Source organism: Piliocolobus tephrosceles, chromosome 5, assembly GCF_002776525.5.
Source record: "Piliocolobus tephrosceles isolate RC106 chromosome 5, ASM277652v3, whole genome shotgun sequence".
Taxonomy (NCBI): Eukaryota; Metazoa; Chordata; class Mammalia; order Primates; family Cercopithecidae; genus Piliocolobus; species Piliocolobus tephrosceles.
The window spans coordinates 115,224,746-115,245,103 of NC_045438.1; the positions used below are offsets into that span (position 1 = coordinate 115,224,746).

Sequence of the window (20,358 nt, forward strand, 5' to 3'; positions counted from 1 at the left end):
CAGGACAAAATTATAAACAACTGTCACCATGTTTCAATAACCTAAGAGGAGAGAACTGGACCTGAGGCAGGCTTTGGGTACTATCTCCTCAGGACACGCTCACTGTGTGTGCATACGCAAGTAGGTGGAGAAAAAGGCCCTAGAGTGGAGGAGAAAAGAGAATAAGAGAAAAGAAAATCTCAAATAATGGTCCAGGAGGGGGCCCAAGAAAAACTCATGACCTGGAGCTATATGCTGTGCTTGATGGAAGCATCATTGTCACTTAAAGGTGAGAAAAATGAGGCTCAAAGATGATAAGTAGCTTTGCTTGATCATATAACCATTAGAGGATAGAGATAAGACATGAACCGGGGTCCATTCAACCCCAAAGCCCAGTTCCCCACTCCTTCTCATAGTGCGGCCCCAGGACCATGAGCATCAGTCACCTGGGGCACTAGCTAAAACTACAGACTCCTGGTCCCACTCATGACCCCTACCCCACCCCAACATAATGGGTGAAATTACTGGAGATAAGGCTCTAGAATCCATATTTTTAAAAAGAACTCCCCACGTGCTTCTCATAAAGAATCAAGTCCAAACTACTGCTGTGCTCCCCGCAACAAGTGACCAGCCAGAGAAAGACAGACTGGTTTCTTATACACAAGAGGCTCGGTGGTAAGCCTGGTTCGCATGCGTGTTGTTCAACAATAATGCTGCCGCCACACAGTCACATGCGCATCATTCTTTAAAATCATTACTTAGGGAAGCCCATACCCTAATATTTCCTCTTCTACAATATCCAGAGCTCAACGGGCCCAGAAAGACAGTAATGCAGGTTTCAAAGTCTATTTTAGTATTTCAAAGGCCAATAGAAATTGCATATTTATCTCCAAAACACTAACCAAAGGTCTAAAATGCCTGAAAATAAGAAAATTTAATGTTAGCTTAATAAATATAGCACGTCTGGAAGCAAGGTTTTCAAAGCTATGCTGGTAGCACATACTCTGACCAGGCTTCACTCTGCAAACTTCTGTGCACCTTCTTGTTTGGACCAACCTTGGGGACTCACTGCTGAGCAGAACGATAGACACTGTGTCAGTACTTCATAGTCACTTCTCTTATTGTTTAGACTCAGTTCTTAGTCTGCCTTGACCATCAAATGTAAATACCTTCAAAGAAACAAAGATTTGCAAACACCAATAATGGACAGATATGTGTAGGTGGCATGAGGATAATTCCCAAAGAGGTTCAATGGTGTTTTGAAATTTGAGTAAAACCCACAGAGTGATTAATTTAAGGGTAAAATACGCATTTGGATGTGTAAGCACCTTTTAATCTGCTAATTTTTTAAAAAAGTTTCACTACCGTCTAACAACAATTCAGTTAACTCACTGAGTTTAAAAACTAAGAAAACAAGATTTTACTAAACAAATCAATACAACAATTATTTGACCTACACATTACTTTAGCCAACTAAATTGAGCTAAATCCTATAAAAGACGAGTTGGAGTTAGAGAAGTAAATGAGCAATGAAGAGAAAAGGGAGTAGAGAAGAAAATGCTGTGAATAAGCAAAAGAGGAAGGACGAATCAAGAAACAAACCATGAGAGCCAAAGGACACTCTGTATAGAGGAAAGGAGCAAGGATGCAAGGGTTTCAGAAGGAGCTAGCAAAATTTCCAACACAATCTGCAGTTCCTTTGAGCCACAGGCTTCAGATTACTATCATCACCTATTAGCTACTACTGAAAAACTAATTTAGCTACTTACTTAGTTCCTTATCTTTAAAACCTCCAAGCCAGATGAGATGACCAGAAAGGCAAGGTGTTTCAAGACTATAGAATCCAATTCAAAATCACCCCCCTACTCTACTCCCTGCCACAGTCCTACGACCTGTTGAGGTATCCAAAGATCAGAGAGTGCAAACAGGCAGCCCACAGAGTCAAACCCAACCTGTATACCTGATTCCTATAGCTCACAGTGTATTTTTCCAATTGTTGAATAATTGCCCATTTTTAATTACTGAACACTTAAAAATCAGGAAACTGCACATAAAAACTGATGTCCAGGAAAAAAAAAAACAAAACAAAACAAAACACTGAGCCATGCAGTAACAGCAGGCCCACCTCCTACCTGGTAGAGTTGGGCAGGGGCAGCTGTCCTCTGTAGAGGGGGCATGCACTCTACAGTTTGCACAGGTTTGTCTATAACTAGCCCTCCCTATCCTACAATTTGCCGACTTGGCCCTGCCACAGGTATTTGATTTTTTGGTCCCTCATGGAGCTGATTCACCCAGCAAGCAAGCATAGCAACTCCTGGGCTTCCTTAAGGGCAATGACCACCACACCCCTCCAATCCACACGGTCCACTCCTGAGTCACACCCTGGAATATGGCCTGACCCACAGCTGCTTCCTCTTATGAATCTTCAACTCCAGTATCCTGGATCTGGCCATGACCTCTCCCATAGCCCCCAATCCACTATGCTGCTGTTCCATTTTTCTCTCTGCTCACCCATTCCTTCTGGAACTCCCTTCTCTCTCTGTACAGCATCCCAAGTACTTTTTCATCCGCATCCTCAGTGACCCTATCCCACTCTCATCCAGCCACTCCCTATTCCATAGGTACAACCAGCACCCACAATCCACCTTTCTCTATCCTAAGCCTGTAAAGTTGAGCACTATAGAGGAAAAAAAAATGAGAAGCCTGGCACCACCAAAACTTAATGCCAACCTCAGCAATGCCCATTAGCTCCCCCTCCCATTCCTTCCCCTCCACCACCTCCAAGGCACCCCATGCTCCACCTCCACCTCCCTCACCTAGCAGAGTGCCCTATCTCATCCTGAACTAAGAAAACTAAAGCCACCAGGTTTGATCTTTTATTTATCAACAAGCATCCTTCCCCTCTTTCTTCAAATTCTGATGGTGGTACCCAGTCACTCAAACCAATAATTCAACTGTTATCCTTCACTCCCCCAACCACGGTACTCTCAGGTTCAAATCCAGTCAGTCACTAAATTCTGCCTTGGTTTGCTTTCTAAATATTAACCCTATCTCCTCCAGTCTTGCTCCCATCAAATCCATCCAAAAGCTGCCATTAGGCTGGGCTCTCTAAATCAGCGTCTTAACAAGACACTCCTCTATCTACAAAATAGAAGCCAAACTTCTTAACCTAGCATTCAAGGCTGTCCATGATGGGGCCTTATCTCTTGACACCATCTTCTTAAACCCCATGCTTCCAACAACACTTGGCTCTGGGGTGCCCCTGCCTGTGCATGCAATGCCTTCTACCTCCAAGAAGACTGCTATTAGCTTCACAACACAGGCTCACCACGATCTGATCTGCTCAAGTGTCAAGGCAGGGACTGTGCGTTCACTTTTGCATCCCCAGTGCCTGAGGCACACAGCAGGCCATCAATATGTATTCACTGCATGAGGATTTCAAGGGTGCCACCCAATCAACAGGGCCTGTCAGATTAGTACCTCACATGTAAAAGCCTGAGCCTAGCAGACCTGAGCTTAACCCCAGCCCAGGCTTTTCCTAGCTGAGTGTCCCTAGGCAAAGTGCTCAGCCTCAGTTTTCCCATATGTAAAGTGTGACTTTAAAAAAACCTCACACATAAGGCTGATGTGAGGGCAGGACAAAATCTGTTTAAGTGCCTAGTTGTACATCTGGAATACCGTATGCAGCTAATAAAAAGCTGCCATTGGTATTTTAAAAGTTACAACTGAGGTTGTAGTCAACTCTTCCTATCCTGTGTGTGCTGGGTGTGAGCAGCTCAGGCCGCCTCTTTTGAGAGAAAGCTCCCTGCCTTTTGGCCATTTTACTCCTCATTAACACCTCAACTAATAGACAAGTGGGAGAAGAAACGTCCTTCTGTCAACATGACTAATGACATATTATCTTTCTGTGCTACTGTTGACCTTCTGCCAGCAGGACAGTGCTGACTCAGCCAGCACTGTCACCTGCCTCTCAGGTGGATAGCAAACAAATGTGAACACGCCTAGCTGGGGCCAGAGCTGTGGTCTGTGGCCTGCAGAGTTCCTCCCGAGACAGACGCCTGTCTCAAACAGAAACTAAAGCCATGCTCCTGTCATCACCGAGCCCTCAGAATAACTCATTATGCCAAGGCACTAAAACAGGGCGGTTAGACACAATGAGAATGTGGAAATACCTGAGGAGTTACATATCTAAACTACTCCACACAAAATCTATTTTTTAATGAAAAAATATGCTTTTGGAGCATTTCTGTGATTAAGGCACTGAATTTCCCAATGCCTAAGGTAGAAACACATAAGTAAGTTCCTGATGATAAGCTGACAGAAAACAAACAGATACACAGCTAAGTCCTGTCCTTATGAATCTCATTAGAAAAGTAAACCTCGAAGGCTGGGGGAGCAGAGACGTTGACAGATTGGGAGACCTGGGAGGGTTTCACAGAGAAGGCAGCACTGACGTTGGAGAACAGCATTCTGAGCAGAGTGGACAGCATCGAGAAAGGCACAGAGGCTGGGAGAGCTAGTCCTATCACTGAGTGACAGAAAATTAACAAGTTAGAAACTAAGTGTATTGATCACTTTAATTTTTATTATACACTATTTATGCATGTTTTTGTTCTCTCAAAATTTCTCACACAAGTAGTGAGAATAAAATCTAGGGAAAATGTCTACATGTAAAAGCTTTTTTAAGAATACTTTGAAACAGAAATCATTCCTGCTAGAGATCTTTCCTGAGCAGATGGCCCTTATGCTTTTGGCAGAAGACATAGGGTTAAACAAGAGACATAACATGTATCTACTACTCCCTGATAGGAAAGAAGGGTGTCTGCAAGAACCAGGCAGGCTCTCACCGTCTGCCTGCCTGCCTTCCTTCCTGCCTTCCTTCTTGCAGCAGACACTGCAGAGTGCCCACCCCACACCCGCTCCCAACCTCTTGTTCCAACTATTCCTTGCCCACCTGCTTCCCGCTACAGAGGCTAAATTTAAAATAAAATTAAAAAACCAGACACTGTCACTATCAGCCTTGCTGGTGGCCAGGGCTGGCCTGTGACTCTATCTATCCCTTTCCTCTCTACTAAGGGTACCAGCACGGGACCAAGTCACGGGGAAGTCATACAAGCACCCACCACTGCTGCTACCTTCAGGCTTCCTGATGTGTGAGATAACTAAATACCTGTTTCATTAAAGGCATTTTATGTTGAGATTTTTGTTATTTGCAGTCCAGAGTATTTCACATACATTCCTCTGTCTCCCTAGGCTGAACCCTCCACTAAGGGGAAACTACCAGTAAATTGAAACCACGGAAGTTACCTGATGCTTCTCTTGGACCAGATTTACCCTGTACCTATATCTGAAAATTGAAATAAACATTTTAGAATATATAAACTTTTTAAAAACTAAATAAAGTACACATCACAAGTAAATATCTTCTGCTATATTTACCTTACCAAAACCACCTTTTACCTTACCAAAACCACAAAATTTCCTTTTAAACAGTAAGTTACCAAAGACGGGTGGTGACTGGGTTGAAGAGCAGAGATCTGACGTGCTTTGCTCCTGTCCCCATGCAATTTCAGTGAATCACTGTAGTTACCTGTGGTGTGGGGCATAAATAACACTGGCCCCTTCCTCCTCCTGCCATTTTGCAATGAAGTTATCAAAAATCAAGGTATGAGAATAAGTGTAATGTGTTATTAGGTAAGACGGATCTATTGTAAAATGCTTGTTTTCCCTTAATTTTTATTAGCATCCATTTGTAACGGAAATATGTATAGTTCCAGAAAGCACATGAGAGCCTCTTTATAATACCGACCTTTATAGTCAAGACTAATGATTTCCTCATAAGCTAATCACTTGATATGCTTTGAGAACAGGAAAAAATAGTATATAACAGCTGAATAATTATGAGCGGACTTACCATGGGAGTTGCTATGAGAAAACAAATGCACACTGCTGTTCAGTGAGCTTCCTATTGTTTCCCGAGACGGATGTGCTTTGACTTCAAGTACGTATATAAGGATTCAGCTGTGAGTTACGTCCCGAATGTAAGAAATCCAGCACCAAAGAATGGGTGTCACTAATCTTTGAAAGATTATTCTTGAATGAGCTCATTAATATCTGGTGACCCCTTTCTTTAAATGATATTTAGGCTCAGTGCTCTTTTTCTATTCTATTTGTTTTTGAGACACGGTCTCATTCTGTCACTCAGGCAGGGGTCATGGGTGTCTCTCTGTGCCCCTTCACAGAACAGATGCAACTTATGGTTCATCAGGTGGCTTTTGGTGCAGACAACACTGTCTCCCCATGTCTGACCTTGAGGCAGGAAGGTCCAGTGATAAGGAACACTGGCTCTGGAGCTAGACTGCATCACTTCAAATCACAGCTCTGCTACTCTGCTACTTAGCAGCCGCGTGGCCTTGGCAAGTTATTTACCCTCTCCGTGTCCCAGTACCCTCACCTGTAAAATAAACCGGTTTATGTGAAATATAGCTATGGTTGTAAGGATTAAATGAGTTAATGATGGGAAGTGCTTAGAGCAGACTGAGGCACACTGCTCATAAAATGCTATCATTATTATAATTATCAATTACGCAGGTTTCCTCTCCTAAATTCTAGGTCTCATAAAAACTTCTGCCATGACTCAAGTATTTTACAGTTTCTATACTGCAGTTCCCCTTTCCAGTCCTCCCTAAATCAATAAATAATTCTGCTGCCCACTCCCCACCAATAAAACCAAAAATCTACATCCTGCAAGTACTGTCCACTTTACCCCTAAGCTATCTTAGTATTTACTGCTACCACTATAGTCAAAGTCACCAGCAGCACTTCACTAGCACCTCTCAATAAAAGCCCCCTTTCCCAGTCTCCCTGCTTCTTCTCTTCCTATCATCTAATCTCTAATCACCAGGCAGAGTGAACTCTCTAACATAAATCAGGTATCTTATAGGCTTATGATCTGCCACACTTCACTGATGAAAATCCATCCAATCTCCTCGCCAGGCCCTCCAGGCCCCGCCAATATCCTCACCTGGCTTTCCTACTGCTCATGCCAAGGGCTCCAGTCGCACTAGCCTTCTTTCTGCCCATAAACTAACCAAGCTCATCTGCAAACCTTTGCAGGAAGCTCTGCCATATTTACATGGCTACCCCACTCCACTGGTGCAAATATCACTTCCTTGGAGAGGCCTTAAATAGAAATCTCCATTTGCATCACTCTCCACAGCACTTCCTTGTTTTCTGGAGTTCTTTTTTTTTTTTTTTTTTTTTTTTTTTTTTGGTTTTTTGTTTGTTTTGACACGGAGTTTCACTCTTGTTGCCCAGGCTGGAGTACAATGGCGTGATCTCGGCTCACAGCAACCTCCATCTCCCAGGTTCGAGCAATTCTACTGCCTCAGCCTCCCGAGTAGCTGGGATTACAGTCGTGCACCACCACACCTGGCTAATTTTGTATTTTTAGTAGAAACGGGTTTTCTCCATGTTGGTCAGGCGGGTCCCGAGCTCCTAACCTCAGGTGATCTGCCCGCCTCAGCCTCCCAAAGTGCTGGGATTACAGGAGTGAGCCACTGCGCCTGGCTTCTCTGTTTTGTTTTCCTTACAGCTTTTGCAACTACCTGAAATTCATATTTTCTTATCTGTTTTCTATCCTTACCTAGAATGGAAGCTCCATAAGGACAGAGATTTATTTGCCTTTCTAGATAGAACAATGCCTGAAGCACAGCCAGCACTCAACAGTAAGTATGTGGAGTGAATGAGGGAAGCAGGGAGAAACTGTCAGGATCCAGCAGAGACCCATCCCTAGTCCCCATTCCTGAATCCAGATGTCTCTGAAGCCTGACACCAACATCCCATCAGAGAAGCCAGCTATTCAGGGGGAGACAGGAGAGCTGTAGCCTCTGATCCTAACTTACTCCTTGCAAAGCCACTTTAATCTGATACTGACCCATAGATGTTTATAATGGTCAATCCCCAAACTAAGTTTCCCAAAATACAGTCTCGCAGGTACTCAAATAAACACAAAGGGAAGTTTCAAACAACCCCCTCTGAATTGCTTGAGTTCATTTAATAAGGACACAAAAAAGATCCCAGCCAAATTCATCCATTTTGTCTCATTTCGAAAAGCTGGGAAAATGCAACTGACAAAACAGAAAAACTTCAGTGTTCAAAGGTTGCTGGGGGTGAGGGACTGTGAGTGTTTTAACCAAAGAAAATCTGCTGATCTTTTTTCCTTAATTGGTTCTGGGAATCAACAACTGACCACAGGAGGGTAAGTGTTTGGAACAGCTTTTCCTTATTATCAAATCCTTGATTATAATGATTAAGCCTAGATTTGTGGTTCTACTAAACCTCATGAAGCAACCTCACAGAGTATGTGTACAACTGCAGCACCACTCGTCAAAGGTTCACTCAGGGACCTCAAGTCATAAAATTAGCATCAGAGAGGGTCAACACACAGAGGGACTTTGTTGACACCACTCAGGTAAGGAAACTGAGGCTCAAGAGAGTACATGATCCGCCCAAGGTCACAATGCTAGTGTTGGACAGGACCAGGACAAGAACCCAGGGCTGACACCCAGGCCAGTGCTGTTTCTGCATCATCATGGTGCCACCCATACACACAAGGACTACAGACAGCCCAGCTCTTCTTGGTGTCATGTTCAAGCTCTCCCTCACAAGTCTGGTTCAAAGCCATTACTAAATCCACTCCTCAAAAGGGCTGAAAACTTCCCCCAAGATGCCCTTCAAATATGTATTGAATGCCTGCTCTGCACCAACCACCCTATTAAGCAGCAGGAATGCAAAGAAAAGATGTGTTGCTTTAAGAAACTCGCTTTGATGAAGGACAGAGATAATCACAAAGATGCAACAATAAAGTCTGAAGTGTCTCCAGAGACCACAGAGGCGATGGGAGGGCTTCCTGGAGCAATGTTAGCTCCGGAGCTCTGTCCAGTTGGATGAGGAGCAGTGAGACAGGCAAAGAAGTGAGAATAGTACTTCACCATAGGCAGAATGACAAAAAGTGAAGACTAAGAAGCATGAAACAATACGTCAGCAACTAAGGACAGCTAACTGGGGCTGAAACACAAGGCTGAGGGAAGGTAAGGTGGCAGGGGTAGGTGAAGTGCAGAATGCCGCCAGACTGCACCCTGCAGGTGCGGGGAAGCCACCACTGCAGGCAATCACTGTCGCATTTGTGTCGTAGAAAGATCACTCTGACCAAGTATTGAGACAGGATTTGAAGGAAGCACAAATGAAGGAGTGTGGGCCTCTACCACAAAAGTCAGTATTGATAACAATGATCAAACTGTACTGGGTACTTTCTATCTCCCAGACACTGTTCTCAGCACTGTCTACAGAGTAACACATTTAATTTTCATACAACTTCATAAGGTAGGGACTATTATTACCTTCTTTCTACAGATGAGTAAACTGAAGTAAAATGAGAGACAAGTTACCTATCCAAGGTGTCACCATGAAGAGGACAATCTCCTAACAACTATGCATATTTCATCTTCAAGTAAGAGGATCTGGCCTGAATAGAGACTTCAGTAGAAGAGACTGAGGTGGGGGTGCTGATCCATGCAGTCATCACAAGTTAATGACCAAGCTTTGTGTCCCCAAACATCCTGCACACTACCCTGCCCTCTCGCTCCAGAAAGAGAACCAAGTCAACCCACAGTAAGAATCTATGCTCCAAACACAGCATATATCACCTTACAAAAGCTCCCTGTCTGCAATGCCCTCCTCCCTCCCCAGCCTGTCTAAGCCCCGCAGCAGTGAAAGCCGGAGTCCTGCTTTCCTACACCTCAAATGCAACAAGCCTCTGACAAGGGCCCACAGCAACTCTTGGCATGCACATTCATGTGGCAAGTATTAGATGCTAGTCTTCCAAAGACCTGGCACAAATACCTGCTCAACTGACTAAAGCCTACCTAAGGCCTTTTCCAGACCTATGGAAAAGAATTGCAGTCAAGAACAATGGGCCCGAGATAAAAAGAAGAAAAAAAAAAAAGGCAGCCTCTAGGGCTATTTTTCAAGATCTCACAAGGATCACAGGACTTCAGTGTCAAGAATCAGGAATGTGCAGCCTATATCTTTATTCTCCTTTAATACATCACTTTACCTCTCTATACTTTAGCTTTGTAGATGCAAAATGACAGATTAGATTTGTATAATCTCTAGGCCTCCATCCAACTCTGACTAAAAAAATGAAAATCTAGCAATATTTTGTAAAGTACATATCCACTGATCCAGCAATTATGCTTCTTGAAATCTATCTTAAAGAAACATTTGCACAGGTATACAAAGTAATACATACAAGAACTTTAAATCCAGCATGGCTCACCATTGCAAAGAATTAGAAACTATTTAAATATCCAGTAATAGGAGAAGGGTTAAAAAATAAATAACAGTGCTAGATCCAATACAATGGAATACTACAGCACTTGCAATAATGCAGTAATACTTCTATATATATATATATCTGTATGAAAAATGTCCAAGATGAGGTGTTAAATAAAAAGAACAAGCAGTAAAACAATTTATATAGTGGGAGTCCTATTTTTGTTTTAATAACAACAAATACATGGTGATGTATGAAGAAGAAAACAATCCATAAGAATACATCCTAAAAACAAAGGGAATTTTAAATGTCTTCACCACAAATAATAAATATGTGAGGTGATGGGTATGTTAAGTAGACTGATTTGATCACTCCACAATGTATACATGTATCCAAACATTATGTTACACCATATACATGTATACAATTATTTGTCAATTAAAAATAAAATAAAAAATTTTAATAAAATCAAATTGTTAATGGATGATACCATTTCAAGGAAATCAAGTGACTCTTCTTTTTGTTCTTTGAATTATTTTAATCATCCAACACATACTACTCTCAAAATGAGATAAACACAAGACAACACCATAATCAAGGTCATCTGCACTAATAACATGAGCCTCAATGGCATTTATTCAGCATCTTCCAGGTCAAGTCAAGCAGTCAGAACCCATGTCACCTCCTGAGAGGTTTGAAGCCACTTTCTGGCCCTCACAACAGCTCATTTGACTCAGGCACCTGGTTCTCACCACAAGCCAGTGGACAGCCTCCTGATTTTCTCTTCCCAAGAAGTGGGGGTAGACTGTGGAAAGAAAGGTGCCCATGGTGGCCAGATGGACAGAGTCGTCTCCATTCAGCCACACAATCAAGGAGTCAGTCTGGAACATGCTGTAATTAGGTGTAACATCACCTTCCACTCATCACATGGCAAATCCATTCCTTGGGGTTTTTAGAAACAAAAACACCAAATTTCTTTCAACTGAGTCAACTTCCCTGAAATCTAAACATTATAGTCTAGATCAAAATGATGATGAGGGAAAAATTTTAAATATTACATCTTATTTTAGGAGTCCAAACTATTTTACACTACACACACACACACACACACACACACACCCTATTAGATGTTCTAAAATACCACATGCAATAGTAAATTACCATTTCTGTCCACTAAATCATACCCAAGAGAAAGTTAATGGACATCCAGAAGTTTCTCCTATGCATTTATGAAGATCTGGCCCATGGTCTCATCACCCCTCATAACTATCTTATGAAGCAGAGGGCAAACATTTCCAACTCTGCATTCTGAGTAGAGTCCTAAAATAGGTGAATTTCCCCTAGACTTCAGTGAGCACAGTGAAAAGCCTGCAGCACTCACTGGATCCTCACCCAAAAAGAACGCAACAGCTCACTCCATGGCACAGCAAGACCATGTTTGGGATCTGTCATCATCGCAAAGAAATGTTTACACTGCTATTTCTGACACTCTTGTGTAAATCTCAACAGTGGCTCACCCCTAAAATCTCAAGTCTGTAGTAAAGGGTCCATTTTAAAGAAATCCCAAGCACCTGTTTGCTACAGTACAAAAGATGCAAAATTCTGGCAACAGGGGAAATTTACTGTGATGTGGAGTCAAGGTGCTCCCTTTCCGCTGGGAGCCCCAGGAAAAGGGAAGTGGGATTGTGGAAGCAGGCTCATTTTGCTGTTTTACCATACAAAAAGCATGACTCAATCTTTGTCAACTCTCCTAAAGTTTCACTAAGCAAATGGTTTGTTTTTCTCAAGGACTTCAGCTACTTTTTAAAAAGATATACAAGCAATGAGTTTCAAGTTACTCTAGAATAATAAATATTCTCCAAGTATTTGTCTTTGAAAGCATCCTCTACTCCAGCACAGGACGATGAAACTAAAATTCATAGTATAGAACAAACATAAATATACATTCATATTACTCAGAAAACTAGAACCCACAGGGTTACCAGGGTCACTGCTGGTACATTTTTATAAATTTAATGATCACATTCATCTAAACAAAATCAAAAATAAGCAAACTCTTCCTACCCATAACAAGTCTGGCTGTCCATCTTCCTCCCAAGCCAACGCCTACTACAAAACTTGTCAGGTGTTAGTGAGCATCTTACAAGTTGAACACAAGGGTACCCCACAATCAAGGAAAATATGTCCACAGAAAGGAGGACAATGCTTTGTATTTGGCGTCCCACAAATTTATGAAGCACAACACAAGGCGGCATAGTAGAAAGAGCACCAGACCAGAAGGGAGAGGCTCCTAGCAGTAAAAACTTTAATGATGCCATCTCTCAGAGCATCCCACCAGTACTCTATCTTTTCCTCTGGCCTAAACCACTGCAACCAGCCCCTGCCTGCTCTCCCGGACTCTATTCTCTCCTCCGCCCCAGAATGATCTTTCTAAAAACAAAGATCTTTCCATACTTCACCTCTGCTTAGACACCTTCCCTGAGGCTCCTCTGCCTACAGGCACAGTTCATCTCATTATCTGTCATGGCATTCTGCAGAGGCTCTTCTCACTGCCATGCCTCCTTGCTCCCAGGCAGGCAGTACAACATACCAGTAAATGCACACATGTTGCAGGAGTTTCATGCTTGCTCCAGAACTAACCTTGACCAAGGCTCTTAAGCCTTTTAAATAAGTTTTTTACGATTCAGTTTCTGCATTTGCCAAGCTGAAATCGTAACAGCTACAGTGGACTGTTATTCCATTTTAGAGAGATTATTTATGTAGAGCACTTAATACAATGCTTAAAACTCAGTTAAACCTCAATAAGCAGTGACAATTATAATTATTATTAATATATCACAGAAACTCACTAAATGTTTCTTAATTGAAGAGACTCTAATCTCCACTAACCCATTATAATTATTACTAATATGTCACAGATACTCACTAAACATTTCTTAACCAGAGACTCTAATCTCCACTAACCCCAAATGACAACTTCTCTAGGTCTCAGTTTTCTCATTTTTTAAGTATGAGAGGTGAGGAGAGGTATGGGGTGGGGGGTGGGGGACTAACACAGAAAACAATTAAATGCTAAATTGTGTGATGGTAACAGAGTATTTGAGAAATGAGAATTGTTTCCCTAACTTGAGAAATGTATAGATCAGCACTATAAAGGGGAAATATTCCTTTGGATCCCCTTTCCCCTAAGCATTCACTTAAATTACATTTATTATAATGTTATTGAAGTATGTCCAAACATAAACCTTATGTTATGTCTTCTCTATGCTTTAGTTCTTATACAACCATAAGGTAAATAACATTTAAATCTGGTAAAAACACATAAAAGAAAGCTCAACATTAACATGACAGATAACAATGATGCAATTTAGCAGACACTGTATGGCTGCCTGCAATGTATTAAATACAACAGCAGCATGGAGCAGGTAGCCTGCATTCACATTCTGCTTACTGACACCAATGTGCGCTGTGACCCCTTCAGCTACCCAACACTTCTGTCTAACAAATTGACATGGAACCTTTGTTCATACAACTTCCAGTCATCTTCTGACACCAATAAATCATTTCTGTAATAAGTTCACATCTGTTCTTCCCCCATTAGCTAGAGACAATTAAAGGAAGGCTCAAACACAGTCAATAAAGTCTTTTGGCACTGCTCATTTATAAGGTCATCAAGATGCCACAGAATCTGTGATTTTTTAAAAAATGTATTTTTGGCCAGGCACAGTGGCTCACACCTGTAATCCCAGCACTTTGGGAGGCTGAGGTGGGCAGATAATTTGAGGTCAGGAGTTTGAGACCAGTGAACATAGTGAAACCCCATCTCTACTAAAAACACAAAAATTAGCCAGGCGTTGGGGCACACGCCTGTAATCCCAGCTACTCAGGGGGCTGAGACAGGAGAATGGCTTGATCCAAGGAGGTAGAGGTTGTAGTGACAAGACTGTGTCATTACACTCCAGCCTGGGCGACAGAGTGAGATTCTGTCTAAAAAAAAAAGAAAAAAGAAAAGTATTCTTGAAAAGAATATTAAAAATGAAATTCTGGTTTTAAAAAATAACTGCCAGGAAAACGTCTTCAAACTCCAGTTGAAGAAACATTATTTTGGCCGGGCATGGTGACTCAGGCCTGTAACCCCAGAACCTTAGGAGACGGAGGTGGGCAGATCACTTGAGGTCAGGAGTTCAAGACCAGTCTTCCTAACATGGTGAAACCCTGTCTCTACTAAAAATACAAAAATTAGCTGGGTGTGGTGGCATGTGCCTGTAATCCCAGTTACTCGAGAGGTTGAGGCAGGAGAATTGCTTGAACCCAGGAGGCAGAGGTTGCAGTGAGCTGAGATCGTGCCACTGCACTCAAGCCTGGGTGACATAGAGACTTTGTCTCAAAAAAAAGAAAAAAAGAAAAAGAGAAACATTATTTTAAAATAAATGGATCTTGCCACAGTATCCAGAAAGATGTTAGACATCTGAGATCTAACTCTGTGCTGACACTTTCAGTGCTTTACACATATTCTTTAATAACTCTGTAACCCTATAAAGTAGGTAACACCTAACAGAGGCTTGAACAGAGTCTCCAAGTGTTGGGGCAGCATTTTGAACTCTCTGAATCCAGCACCTCTGCTCTCTGCCCTTTCAAGACAAGCCCTAAAGAACCTCGGCAGAAGACAACCAGCAGTGGACAATATAAATCCAGATGAAGCCAACTAGATGGGAGTGAGGGACTGAGAGAGAAAAGGTGGCATTGTGAAAAAAGAAATGGCAGGACTTGGCAACAAAATTCAGAGGAGAGAAAGGATCAGAGGTAAGTCCTTGGACCTTTGAGATGGAAAGAATAGGTGCCCTGCCCCCTAGAAATGGAACTTCTGGGAAAAGCAGTCAGTTTGGAATATGAGACCTAAATTAAAACATGGTTGGTTTAAGGCAAAAGGGACTTACCACAAATGGAGATGGATATTCCCTATATTCCCTTAACAGATCACAGCTGGAGATATTAAACTTGAAGTCATGTTCATAGAAAATATGTTTACAGTGCATGAAGATTCTTTCAAAGATAAGGCAATCAAAGGTGTCCAGTACAGAAGAGATGGAAAACAAAGACTGGTAAGACAAGGACACTGGATTCTGAAAGAAGACTTTGTGTCAACAATAGCATTACTAGATTGGTGTAGAAAAGTCTGACCATAGGAAGAGGAATTACAATGGCTAAGAAACAGGGCCCACCTACCCACGTTAGGACTCATCGATGCATCTTTGTGCCCACTATGTACTAAATACTGTCCTAGGTCCAGCCATGAAGACCTCTGCACTCATGGAGTTTATGTTTTCATTAGGGAGAGAGACAAAGAACAAGAAAGCAAGTATATGGTCTGGAGTTAGGTAATGATATATGCTCTAAAGGACAGGAAAAACTAAAGCAGAATATGAGAAAGAATGATGTAGGGGGCGGGTATTTGAGATAATGCCATCTGGCAATCAACAAAAGATCAACTGAACTCTTAAGAGGAGGTGGCAAGGTGAAATTCAATTTTTTAAAGCTATGAAGCCTTTAGTATATTCATTTAAAATACGTGCTGCCTACTACTACATGAAGTGCTATATTGGTGCTGGAGATTACAGGAAAACACATGCATTTGAAGGTATCTGAGAATTGGTACACACTGAGGAGAAAACCAAGGGCATGTGAAAGGCTGCGGAAGTACAGAGGGCAAGCCAAGGTTCCTGCGGGGCAAGTAAGACAAAACAGTGTCATCCTATGAATGACCTTTTCCTCTAAAGTTGCTTCCAACTTGAATATTTTGACTATATTAGAAAAGGATTGATGTTAGAGCAGTGATATGCTTAAGGGAAGAGAAAGAAGCAGAGGGAGGAAGATTTTTGTAAGATTCGGCAACATTCATTCAACAGATAAATAACTGTTTACTGAGCAAGACCTATTGGGTGCCACAAGGGTGAGATTCTGTGCTCAACAAAGGTAAGGCCGGGCGCGGTGGCTCATTCCTGTAATCCCAGCACTTTGGGAGGCCGAGGTGGGCAGATCACGAGGTCAGGAGATCGAGAACATCCTGGCTAACACGGTGAAACCCTGTCTCTACTAAAAATACTACAAAATTAGCCAGGTGTGGTGGCGGGCACCTGTAGTCCCAGCTACTTGGGAAGCTGAGGCAGGAGAATGGCATGAACCCGGAAGGCAGAGCTTGTGGTGAGTGGAGATCACGCCACTGCACTCCAGCCTGGGCGACAAAAGTGAGACTCCGTCTCAAAAATAAATAAATACAAAAACAAACAAATAATAAACATAGGTAAGCAAAAACACAGACATCTCAAGAAGGTTACAGTGAGACTGTCTTTGTTAACACAGAGCCAAAAAGGATCAAACTGCGGGTAGTGAGTGAGGAGTAGGTGGATGCATAAAGGATAGTGAGACTATCACCCAACTGGAACCAAACTGAAGATGAGGGATCTGATGCAAAAGCTTAAAACATGAGTGAAGTAACCACCAAGTCCATAGCTTAGGAGTAGTTTAACTGTGGTGCCCTTTTCACCCCACACTAACCACATCTGGATTACAATCATCTGCTTCCTCACAAAGCTGTGAATCATGCCTCCTTTAATCTCTATATTCCCAATAACTTGCAAATAATGGAATCTCAATAAATGCTCCGCTAAGGCCAAGTTATAATGACATGAGTAAAATAGGAGAGACTAAATAAAGGTTTGATGGGTGTGAGAAGCGGGATAGAAGATTCCTGTTAGGTGTCCAAAGTAATTGTATTTGGCTGACATCTGGATGAACAGGACCCACCAGCAACTGCATCTAACTCACTGGATAGCCCTGACAAAGTCACCTCAATCCTGAACCTGAATTTGTAAAATGAAGATATTGGCGCAAACCAGAGGTTGCAGGCCTTTCAGTGGAAAGAAGGTGGCTGTTATAACACTGAAGCCTGGAGAGGCTGTATATCTTTGCTGCCCTGGTAAGGGGTATGGGCTTCCCCTTAAGCTATGCTTCCAAACAAATTATAGAGAGGAGAACACACAGCTGGTATGGCCACCAAAATAAGGACCTTTGAGGTCTGAAAACAAGAGACCCGCTTGTGATGTGGCAGGTAAGGAGACAGGGGTTTGGAGCAGGAGCAGCAGAGAGCAGTGGTAATAAGTTATAGAGATCTCAGAGGTGAGACAACAGATAGCCCAAGGAAAAAATGGAAGGGATGGAACAGATATCTATGTTTTCAAGGTGGTTCTCACGTCTGGCATGCACACACCCAGGCACCAAAACACACAGTAAGTCAGGGAGAAGCAGAATTCACACAACCTAAAAACTTTAATACTAATTTAAGAGCTGTTAGAGCAATAATCATCCATTAGCAAGATCACCTGTAACCTTTGAAAAGCTTGTTTATTTACCGTATTTACAGAGTGCCATCAGACTATATTTTGAGCTTCTGACAAGTTTCCATTTAGGAGCACAGAAAGACCTGACATTTCAGCTTGGCATGGGAAATTACATAATTTCCCATGCCAAGCTGAATTCCCCAACATTACAGGAAAACCCACAAACCCTGCAGAAGGGAGTGAAAAGCCAATCCAGTCAAAGGAAATCTTCCAGTTCTACAAAAGAAAACAAACAAACAAATACCACAAAGAGCAATGAATCATTTCTAGTGAATAACTTTTCACTCTATCTTTAATAATGTTATTCTGAAGCCCCTGAAAAGTATTAAATTACATATTCTATATTCCTGGTGACATCACTGCCTAAAACTACACAACTTAAAGCAGTGAGTGAGCTGACGACTGGTAAGTGAAATCTTTAATGACGTGAAAGGCCAGAAAAAAATCATGTTTGAAAATGCCTGCAGAATAATAAAAGCCTGAGAGAACCTGATGGCTTTGCTGCTTCTAAGCTAAATAAAGCCTGGGGGGCTTTGCAAAGGTCCTAGTGAGGATAATCTCTATGATTACACAGAGTAAACATCCAATCCATTCCACAGGAACCCAGGAAAGTTAATCCAAGAAGAACACCACCACTTAAAATATTGAGAAAAACACACAGTTCTGATTGTTTAAACGCTCCATCAGCGCTGGAGAACGTATCAGGTCATTCTAACAAGCCAGAACACTTGACTAGTGTTTCTGTGACAATGATTTGGCTTGTGTTAACTAAAGGACAAGCAAGATGTTTGCGTTCCAACGCTCAGGCCTTACACAGGTCCGATCCCCGACTCCCAGCAGTCTCCTTACTTCCTGCACACCTTTGGATTATTGCACACTGACTTCCTGCACACACCTGGGTTTGAGACACCTTCCCCCTGAAAGGTTACTCTAGCTAAGTTCCCGAGACAAGCTCGAAGGAAGTTCGCTGTCCCCCTACTCTCGGTCAAAGCACCATCAGCACATGTCACTTGACAAGTTCGGCGGCAGTGCAGTGATCAATTTACATAAACAACTTTGAAGAGATAACGCATCACTGCAAGGATAGAAAGTCGGCAGGACGGCTGTGGCCACTCCGGGAAAGGAGGCTGCAAGGCTGGCCCGCGGGCAGAGCCTCTGCTGACGTTCACCGCAGCTCCCACCACGCAACAGGTCCACGCAGGCAGGGCCCGGGCGGCCGGCATCTGGGCACCTGCCCCCAGCGCTCCAGGCCCAGCTCTCCCCTGCCCCCATCCTGCGTCCACCCCCGTAGCCACTGCAGGCCAGCCGGCCAAGCCCACCCGCGATAAAGCACGGAGCACATTCCTCCCAAGATGCCGAGATAGTGCGGCCCGCTTGAGCGCTGCCCAGGTCACAAGGTCCTCCGGGACAAGCCTCGACCAAAGGAGAGGCGAGCCCGGCCCTTAGTGGGGGAACGATCCCGGGGAGTGGAGGGGGGCGGGAGGCTGTGCTCTATAGCTTCCAAATGGAAACAGCCCGAATCACCCGGCTTCTCACCTGCCCGGGCACAAGTGCCAAGTGTCAGTACCTAGACATGGATCTAAGTTACTTAACAGTCCAGAACGTTTCTCCAATAGCACGAGCCCCAGTGACTACGCGGAAAATATTCGGTCACTTTGAATAAAATGAAAAGGAACTTTTACTGGGAAAGGATGGAAGTAAAGAGACACGGGGAGAAAGAAGCAGGTGAATGCATAAAAGAGGGACGGTTCCTTCACGCCGGACCCGGAGGTGGAAGAGGGGACGAGAGAGGAGGGGAGCGGAAGGGACAACAGACGAGAGGGCAGAGCGCGCAGGTGAGGCCGGACCCTTACCTCGGGCAGCTCGCGGAGCTGGTTGGCGTCCAGCAGCAGCTCCTCCAGGCTCCGGGCATAGCGGTAGATCTCCTCGGGGACATAGACCAGCGAGCAGTGGCGCTTGTCGATGCTCTCCACATGACGGTTGCACCGCCACAGGGGGATGCAGTGGAACATCGCCGCCCCCGCAGCTGCCGAGCCGGGTCCCGAGCGGCGGAGACCCGGGCTCCGAGCCCGCTCTGCCCGGCGGCTCCGCTCAGCCCGCTGCCCTCTCCGCGCTCGTTGTTGGCTCTCGGGCTCGCTCGCTTCTCGCGCCGGTCTTCGCGGTCGGAAGCGCTTCAAGGAACCTCGGGCTGGAGCCCCTGCCCGGTCCCTGCACCCCCGCCCGCCAGCCGGTGCCTCCCCTCCCACCCTCCAGTCGCCGCCCCCGCCGGCGCGCGGAGCTTCCTACTCGCGGCCGCCTTGCGGACTGAGCATGCGCACCAGTGGGTGCTCGCCGAGGGCGTTTCCCGGCCGGAGGGATGCTCCGCTCCGGGTTTTCGCGGCGGCCTGGATCCGGAGAGGGTCGACAGACCTGCGGGCCGGCTGCTGCAGGTCAGCTTACTCCGGCTGGGACGGGGGCGCGTCGGGCCCTTTGAGGAAGGCAGACTGTGAAAGGACTTGGGGCAAAGATGAGGCGGAGCAGAGGCGGCCTGAACAGAAAACAGAACAACTTTGATATTTAGTTTTATTTAACTCGCACTCCTCTCCTTGCTCCCCTTCCCCAAAATAACTTTCTCTTCCGGGGTCAGACAGGACCGCCCCGAAAGCG

At 44.0% G+C, this 20,358-nt stretch overlaps 1 protein-coding gene across 1 annotated transcript in view; it reads right to left on the bottom strand.

Moving 5' to 3' along the window:
- LRRC1 (leucine rich repeat containing 1) overlaps positions 1-20,002 on the bottom strand; it is a 129,246-nt gene extending 109,244 nt beyond the window's left edge. Inside the window, exon 1 of the mRNA XM_023222983.2 lies at positions 19,566-20,002. Coding sequence (XP_023078751.1) covers positions 19,566-19,724 — 159 coding nt within the window. The 5' untranslated portion in view covers positions 19,725-20,002. The remainder of the gene's footprint in view (positions 1-19,565) is intronic.
- Between the last annotated feature and the right edge of the window lie 356 nt (positions 20,003-20,358).